The sequence below is a fragment of the Elephantulus edwardii genome, unplaced genomic scaffold, assembly GCF_000299155.1.
Source record: "Elephantulus edwardii isolate Elephantulus edwardi_28Jun2011 unplaced genomic scaffold, EleEdw1.0 scaffold00215, whole genome shotgun sequence".
Lineage (NCBI taxonomy): Eukaryota > Metazoa > Chordata > Mammalia > Macroscelidea > Macroscelididae > Elephantulus > Elephantulus edwardii.
The window spans coordinates 4,049,728-4,059,148 of record NW_006399965.1 but is presented as its reverse complement, the minus strand read 5'-3'; the positions used below and the strand labels follow the sequence as shown (position 1 = coordinate 4,059,148).

At 38.6% G+C, this 9,421-nt stretch overlaps 1 protein-coding gene across 1 annotated transcript in view; it reads left to right on the top strand.

Annotated features, from left to right (window-relative positions):
* The window catches only part of MME (membrane metallo-endopeptidase), a 154,811-nt gene that overhangs the window by 113,484 nt on the left and 31,906 nt on the right, over positions 1 to 9,421 (top strand). Inside the window, exon 17 of the mRNA XM_006897781.1 lies at positions 8,613 to 8,671. Coding sequence (XP_006897843.1) covers positions 8,613 to 8,671 — 59 coding nt within the window. The remainder of the gene's footprint in view (positions 1 to 8,612; positions 8,672 to 9,421) is intronic.

Genomic DNA, 9,421 nt, shown 5'->3' with positions numbered 1-9,421 from the left:
ATCCATCTGACATTAGCTACAATACCCCTAGGACCACGACCACTTGTAAACCCAGCCTGGACTTCTGGCTGTTCTCTGCTGATGTGCTGTTCCAGTCATTTTTGGATAATCTTCAGTAGAATCTTGCTTGCATGTGAAATAAATTATATTGTTCTATAGTTTCCATACTCTGTTGGGTCACCTTTCTTTGGAATGGAAACAAATATAGACCTTTTCCAGTTAGTTGGCCAAGTGGTTGTTCTCTAGATTTCTTGACACAACTTGGTGAGCACGTCCAGGGCAGCATCTGCTAGCTGAAATATGTCAGTTAGTATACCATCTATTCCTGGAGCCTTATTTTTTGCAATTTCCTTCAAAGCAGCTTGAACTTCTTCCTTCATCACCATAGGCTCTTGCTCATCTGTTGTTTCATTAAATTCTTCTGCCAATTCTGTCTGCCAATTCCTTTCAATACAATGACTCAGTATATTCTTTTCATCTTCTTTTGATACCTCCTGGATCATTTAGTACTCTGCCTAAAGCATCCTTGATTATAGCAACTCTAAATTTGAGTTTGTTCTTCAGTTCCTTGAGCTTAAGAAATGCTGATCAAGTTCTACCTTTTTGGTTTTCTGACTCCAACTCCTTGCGCATTTCGTTGTAATATTTGTCATCCCATGCCACCTTTTGAGATCTTCTGTTCAGCTTTTAGTATCTTGAATTCTTCCTTGTGCTTTGGCTTCTCTACGCTCCAGTGAAATATTCAGAGTTTCTTCTGACATTCATTTTGGTCTTGTCTTCCTCTTTTGTCTTTGAAAAGAACATTTGCACTCTTCTTGGATGATACCTTTGATATCCTCCCACAACTCATCTGGTCTTCGCTCATTCGTGTTCAAGGCCTCAAACCTGTTCTTGAGATGGTTCTGAAATTCAGGTGGGATAGACTCAAAGTTATATTTTGGTTCCCGTGGATTCAGTTTCATTTTCCTCAGCTTCAACTTGAACTTGCATATGAGTAGTTGGTGGTCTGTTCCACAATCAGCTCCTGGCCTAGTTTTCACAGCTGATATTGAATTTCTCCAGCAGAGGATTATAGAAGATAGAAATAAGTGCTTACTATTGAAAGAGGTTGACAAGGAAATAGCATTGAGACAGGACAGTGCTGTTAGTCATTAGTTGTTTTTGGTGTTGTTGATTGCCTTCGAATAGAGCACGACTCATAGTGACCCTATGAATAAAAGGCCTGACGCCTTTCTGTTGACATTTATCAACCGTCACGGTGTTTCTAGAGGCATGTTGTTTAGGAAGTGGATTCCACTTGTCATTAGTAGTATCACCTAAGAAAGTTTCACCTAATCATTGCAATGGACTTTTCTGTTAAATGAATATCTATCTAAAACTAAGAAGTAGAAGATTTGATTGGAAAATGGGATTAGAAGGCTCGCTTTCTCTATATGTTTTCTTACTCAGTTTATAAGGCACATTCACTCACTCACTTCTTCAGTTGTCCTCAAAACCAACTCTGCTCGTCCACCTTTGCATTTTGAGGGGCTGTAAAGTGCATTGGAGGAGATTGCCCATCCTTTTCCTTCAGAGCGGTGGTTGGATTTGAACTGCCAGAGGACCTCCACCCCTGGGCGACTCCCTACTAACCAGGCTATCTGAGCTCCCCGAAGGAAGAGCCTGGGGATTGTAATGCACCTCATTGTCTCCACCTAGAAATTGGAGTCACCATCGTCTCATATTGGTGGCTTGAAAGCTGTAAAACACTGAAGTGTTGTTGAGAAAATTATAAAATACAAACTATTAGAGTGGCTATCACGATGAAATGAGGATTCTTCTATTCACCCAGGGACACTTGAAAAAGACACAGACAACTGTCCTACACAACCCTGATTTCAGAGGATTTGCTTTGAGACCACAAGGTGCCAAGAAATTGTAGACTTTGCAGGGATTGGGAACATGGACAGTTTGAATGTTCCAAGTTGTAAAAGTTACGCTTAAGAGGGTGAGAGGGAATGCTGATCTGAAGTGCTTTGGCGGCCTCCTGGGTTCATTATAACCCACAAACAATGCAAGTGGGCCCTCGACTTCTGCTTTCCCTTCCTGCCCTTAAAATGATGGCTTATGTGCTTTCATTTTATCACCAGTCAGGTTCTTGAGGATAATAAGAGTGAGAAAAGAAACACCTGGTCTCCCTCTTCAGGGTGTTTCTGTCCCATCTCTCACGTTATTGGTTCAATTGCAAGGGACAGGCTGCTTCCAGAAGCCCCGTGCTCCATGGTTGAGTGCCCTCAACGAGAACCAGCTTACCTCACAAAACGAAGTCTGAGTAATGTTCATACTACTCTCCCACTCGTCGCTTTCCACCACAACCACACGCACTCTCAGAACACTGGGGGCAGGAGAGAAATCGAAGAGCGAAGGGAATGTGTGCTGTTTCTGTGTGTGTTTCAGCTCTGCGGAGCCTGCCAGGACCTGCCATCTCCCTCACATTGAGGGGCAGAAAGCACTGACACTGACTTCTCTCCTCTGGGTACATGCATTTCTTTCTCTTGTTATTTGAAGCTAAATTTGTAAATGGAAGTTTCTCTGAAAGCCTTCAGATTGCATTCAAATCCAAAGAACTTGAAGTCCTTATTACAGCGCCATTAATTGGAGAAGTGTTTGTTTTACCCTGCAGTGTCATTTTTATATTAACACAGTAGGTTCTTTCACGAATGAACGCAACACTAAACATTGACTTTGTAGCTGTTATTATCTCCTTATTCAAGATGTAATGAGATCTAATCACAGTTCTTCAAGTTCTGCTCATTCCCAGAGACAAAATGTTCAGTGTACAACACTCTGCGATAGTGTTGGGTTAAGCCACAAAAGATCTCAAGGAACAAAAGGAAAACTGTACACTAATGCTTTGTGAACCTAACATCATAATTCTAATTTTATTTGCACATCCTGTGGTCATAAATAGCTCCCTATTTTCCTGGAGGTATAATTCACAATGGACATTTTAATACGTAAAATTCTCCCTACCGGAAAGTTACAAGCATTAATCAAAATGCAATCTTAAACCCCTCAGAGTAATGTAACAGAATATCAGAAAGACACTAAAACAAGATATTCTTTTTACAAAAGTAATTAACACAGGACAGGTAATAAGATGTAAACTTCATCTACGTCCCACTTCTGGAGTCTGTTGCTGTATGAAATGTTAGCTTCATAGATCTTGTTCTTCATCTCTGTAATAAATTTCATTAAAAAACCAGGGCAAAATATTTGAGATTGGTGCCTTCTTAGTTCATTATTAGCATTTTCTACTAGTTCCAGAAGGACATTATTTGCATATGTTATTTATTTTCTGTAAGATTCCATATAGTTTAACCAAATTAGAAGTTCATACTTAGGAAATTAAGCTTTATAGCCTGACACATGTTCCATTAACTTTTATTACAATTAGAATTTAAATAATTATGGACTTCTTCCATGAAGATACAGAGTCTTGGAACCTCCCTGGGGTAGTTCTACCCTCCTATAGGCTCACTGTGAGTTGGAAAGAACTTGAAAGCAATGGAATTTGGTTTAGGGTTTATATGTAAAACTTGCTGCTATGTTCAATGTCAAGAAAAGAAAGGTTCTTACCACTGGACCAAAAGGCAATGTCATGATGGATGGAGAGGAAATTGAAACTGTCAATTGCTTCATCTTGCTTGGATCCACAATTAATACCTTTGATACCAGCATTCAGGATATAAGGGGATGCGTTGCACTGCGAAAGTCTGCAGTTAGGGGCCTCTCCAAATTATTGAGGAGTAATGATGTCAGTTTGAGGACTAAGGTGCATCTGATTCAGGTCATAGTCCTTCCAATTACTTTCTATGCATCTTAGAGCTGGACAGTGAATAAAGATGACAGAAGAATTATTGATGCCTTTAAGCTGTGGTGTTGGAGAAGAGCACTGAACAACTGTGGACAGCCAAGAGAATGAACAGATATGTATGTCTTGGAGAAGGTGCAGCCGGAGTGCTCTTTGGAGGCAAAAATGGTAACGATTTGCCTCACATACTTTAGGTATGTTGCTAGAAGGTGATATTCCTTGGAGAAGGACTTGATGCTGGGAAGGGGGAAGGATCAGCGAAGAAGAGGAAGACCCTCAACCAGGTGTTCTAACAGAATGACTGCTGCACTGGACTCTTGAGTGTCAGGAAATGTGAAGATGGCACAGGATAAAACAGAGTTCAAATCTTCTGTTCACAGGGTTGCTACGAGTTGTACTTGATTGAGTCTATGACATCTAACAACAACAGTACTTGTTACCAAAATATCAAGAAGACATCAGAAAACTCATTTTGGAAATAGTGCAAGGCACAGTATTCCCAATTTAGTGGCAATATTGAAAATGTTTTCTGCATTGTCTCTTCTGCTGGAACGCTTAGAATTTTACCTTAAACCTGAATCACAGTAAGCATGGAAATGTACATAAAAATATCCTTAACATAGTGTTCTTCCTGCTCATAATTGTTGCCTTTTTATAAATATTTCATATAAAATATGTTGCTTCAGTTTCTGATGTTCCAGTTTTAATGATTATAACATCCTTGGAATTACAAACATATTTTTGTTGTGAATCACCACAAATCATGTGGGAAGCTAGTAGAGTTTAATTAAAATAAATAAAATGATATACTTGTTATCATCAGCTTGCAAGAAATAGTGTATTGATGACTCAGCAGTGATAAGATTAGGGAGGGCTGCTTTCCTCATCACATCATCTTGCTTACAAATGTTTTCTTCTTTAAAAACAACCAAGTACATAAAGGAGTCTGCCGGTCAGTAATTCCTCCCTCATCATCTTTAAACTTATTTCTTTCCTAAAGAAAAATTTACAGTAATGTTTTCTGCACAAAAAAAAAGGGGGGGGGGAGTTAGATTCTCCCATCATTTATCTAAATATCTTCATCGTGTTATTGGAGAAAAAACCAAAACAATGTTTGCACCTCAACAAGAAAAACGTAAACAACCCAATTGCAAAATAGGCAAAAGATATGAAAAGACACTTCATCAAAGAAGATATTCAGATGGCGAACACATGAAAAATGTTCAAAATCCCTAGCTAACAGAGATATGCAAATAAAAACTATGTGATACCATCTCACTCCAATAACAATAGTAAAGTTCAACAGAACAGCAAACAACAAATGCTGGCAATGTTGTAGAGAGATTGGAACCCTTATTCACTGCTGGTGGAAGTGTAAAATGGTGCAACCCCTGTGGAAGGTGGTTTGGTGCTTTCTCAAAAAGTAGGAAATAGAAATACCATTTGACATAGCAATGCTACAGCTGGGAATACATTATAAAGAAAACAGAACCACCATCCAAACAGATGTATGCACACCCATGTTTATTACTGCATTATTTACAATAACAAATAGATGGAAGCAATCCATGTGCCCCTCAACTAACGAATGGCTAGAAAAACTATGGTATATTCATACAGTGAAATACTATGCAGCACTGAAAAACAATGAACTTGTAAAGCATTACACAACATGGGTGACCCTGGAGAGCATTATGCTGGGTGAAATATCAGTCACAAAAGGACAAATCCTGTAGAGCACCACTATTATAAAGTGGGAGTGGCACGGGGAGTTGGAAGGAGAATAGGAAAAGAGTGGATAAATAATGAACACAGCATTGGAAACAGATGAAGGAAAGAACTGTTTAAAAGGAATATATGATTAGGCATTATACATAGGACAACAGCCCAGAAAAAAAAACAGGTACATTGCAAAGAGGATTGGAGGTAGTAGGGTTAGAGAGATAATTGTGCAACAAAGAATGAATATTTTTTAAAAAATAAATAAACTGGAGGGAAGGGGGAAATGTGTAGCAACAAACGAAAATCCAACTTTTCTGTAAATTTTCATTAAAATCACAATTAAAATTAAAGAATTTAATTTAAAAAACCCAGTAGTCATTTGAAATTTATCAGAAATGTATGTTACCCTCCAATTATTTTTTTTTCACTTTAGTTTATTTACAAAATTTGAATACATTGTTTTAGAGAAGATATTCTTTCCATTTCTCTCAACTCCCCCCCCCCATCAATTTGTACAACTCCATGATTAATGCCCGCCTCCCTCTGCACATTCCCATCCCTCTGCTTCCATCCTCTCCCACTCCTCTTGGATCTTTATGCTCTTCCTACAACAATGTTTTTATACAATATTTATCCTTGTGGGACTGAGTCAGTTTACCCAGCATAACCTTCCCCCCACAAGTTAGGTAATAATTTACAATTCACTGCTCTTGAGTGCTGCATAGTATTCCATTGTGTGAATGTGCCAGAATTTCTCAATCTGTTCATTTATGGTTGGACATAAACTGATCCCAGTTTTATGGTTTTGGGCTTTACTTTTAGTTCTCAGATCCACCTTGAGTTGATTTTTCTGTATGGTATGAGGTGTGGATCTTGTTTCAGCTTTCTAAAGGTGGAAGTCCAGTTTTGCCAGCACCATTTATTGAAGAGGTTATCATTTCCCCATTTGATAGCTTTGATTTCCTTGCTAAAAAAATGGAAAAATGTACCCTGTTCATGGATAGGAAGACTCAATATTGTGAAAATGACAATCCTAGTAAAAGCAATCTACATGTTTAATGCAATCCCAATCAAGACACCAAATTCATTTTTAAAGGAGATTGAAAAGGAAATTATCAAATTTATTTGGAGAGTCATGAATCCCAAATAAGCAAAACACTTCTGAGAAACAAAAATAAGGTTGGAGGCCTAGGACTCCCTGGTCTCAACACCTACTACTCTGCAGTAGTTTCAAAAACAGCATGGTCCTGGTACAATGACAGGCACATAGACCAATAACTGAATTGAGAACCCAGAAATAGACCCAGCTATCTATGGTCAACTGAGAGTCAACAGGGAAATCAAACCTCCAATATTTTTTTTTAAGGTATCGTATCTGGAATTCTTGAGTTAATTACATGCTCAGTTCACCTGTGCTGTGCTTTGCCAAATAAGGCACTTCTGTACAGGCTACTGGTGATGACTTTCTCAGACAAGATCTTGAAACAATTCGGCTTTCACTCTGTTGAATAGTCACATCTGCCGGTTGCTAAAAGGGAGAAAGATGGGCAAGCCCATCTCATATGAAAACCCACTGGAGATTCAGCTGTAAATTCTAACTCAGCAGCGATGAGTTGAGAGTTACAAAGATGGAAATAGTGCCTCTGTTGAACAGAAACCCTTGCCTCACGGTTTGCACACAGGTGTGGGAATATTGGCACGTCTTATCCTAACACTGCCCATTATCATCAGTCAAGAGAAACAGTCTTGGTTTGGAGGCTTTGGTTTTTCTCTCAGTCTTTTCTCCTTAAGTTTAACTCATGGAACGTTCTCCTTTCTTCTAACTACTAAAGTCTCCTGAAATTAGAAAGTGTTTTTCCCCCCTCACATCCTTAGATTTTGTACAGAAAGAGTCTTAGCGGCACAATGGTTAAAGATCCCCCCCTGAAAGCTGTTTAGTTCTGTCTACCAGCAGCTTCTCAAGAGAAATCTCTTCCTTTTTATTTTTAATTTAAAAAAAAAAGCTCAAAATTCATTTCTGTAGAGTTGGAACCAACTCATAATTGACCCTTAGTGAGTTTCCAAGGCTGTAAATTTCACAGGAGAAGGCTGCCTATCTTCTTCCTTTTCAGCCACTAAAGGTTTCAAATCACCAGCAATAGGGCTTTGGACACAACTACATGCAAAGTCAGGAAACACCTACCTGGCAGTTCTGCTTCTTACAGGATTTCTATCATTTTCTTTAAAGCAAACAGCAGATTCTGTCCAGAGCCCAAATTTGTCTACCCACCTGTGTGGGTAGACAGACCAATTTACTTAAAAACCATCAGAACTTCATTTTCTAGTTGTTACAGAAAAATATACCTTTGTTCAATTAGCTGAATTGTTACCTTTTATAAAGCAAGTTTATAAATGCAATAACTGGAGACAGATTTCATCAAGATAGACTAAAGACCTCGGGAATAATTTTTCCCAAAAAAGTTGTTCATAACCTGTGAATGAAAGCATTTTAAATGTACTTGAAAATACACTTGAATCTGAAGTTTTCATGTCAGTATGCTTTAATGTCGATATTCTGTCAGCTACTCCTGAATTATAGGCTGTTACCGCAAATCAAGAATGCATCTTGATATAGTCTTAACCTTAAGGGATGACAGGCTTTTGCGTTGCCAGTGATTCCTTTTAAAAATTCACTCAAATGAAATAAATTGCAGGCCTGGATATAAATTCTCACACCTCTCTCTCTCTCTCTCTGGTGGAGTTGCAAGCAACTCATTGTTGACCATCTTTTGGGTCTCTGAGGCTGTAAATCACATAGGGAGAGACTGTCTGTCTTCCTCCCACTGTAGATTCACACCATCCTCAAAGCAGGGTCTTCGGTCAGCAGAGCAGCTCTCTACAGACTATACCGCAAGAGCTTCCTATGGTTGATTTAATTTGTTGTCATATTTTAAAGAAAGACAAGAGTCAACTAGCAATAGTAATAATGTTTTTATTATCATAAATGGATGTGAACAGATAAAGCAGTGTCATTTACAATGTGTTTTTGTTTCTATAGGTGGATAAGCGGAGCAGCTATAGTCAATGCATTTTATTCTTCAGGCAGAAACCAGATAGGTAAGGTGTATTTCTAAATCATTCTCTAGTATTTCTCTGTTTTTTCCTCCCTGCAGTGGAATATGGCCCAATTGTAATAACTTAAAAAAAGAAATAACACTCAAGGCTCAGTTGTTGATTCATTCAGTTTGCATTTTGAAAGTGAATGTATCCAGGTACTTTTCATTCAAATTCCTTGCCATTGAGTTGGAATCCACTCCTCGCTGAACCTGCAGCAGGTTTTCTGGGACTGTCAATTGCCCATCTTTCTCTTATGGAACTGCCGGTGTATCCAAAGTGCCAGGGACACACAGCCTTCAGGTTGCCAGCATCCCTGTGGACTGTGCCACCAGAGTGACCTACAATAAGGACACATCAATGAGGAGAGGTTGTGCTTCGTTTGTAATCCCATTTGTAACTAAAATGATTTCCTCTTATTTCCAAGCACTTTCTTGTGATTTAAAGTTCTTTCAAAATATCTCCATCAAGCTCTCTTGGCTTTAAGGGTTTGGTTTGTTTGAGGGGGTTTTTTTGGTTTCTTTTTTAACTAATTTTAATGAAAGTTTACAGAGACTTAGGGTATCCAGTAATTCACTTTTGCACTTTTTTCCATGCCCACTCCCTCCTCCCAATTAACTTTTCTCCTTGATGAGCAAAAGAAAACTCTTTGATTGTTATGGAATCCCTCCCCCAAGTCCACTGCACTGGGCAAGCTTTCATTCTGTACTCCTGTCATGACAATAATACCTAATCATTGATGCCTTTTTTTTT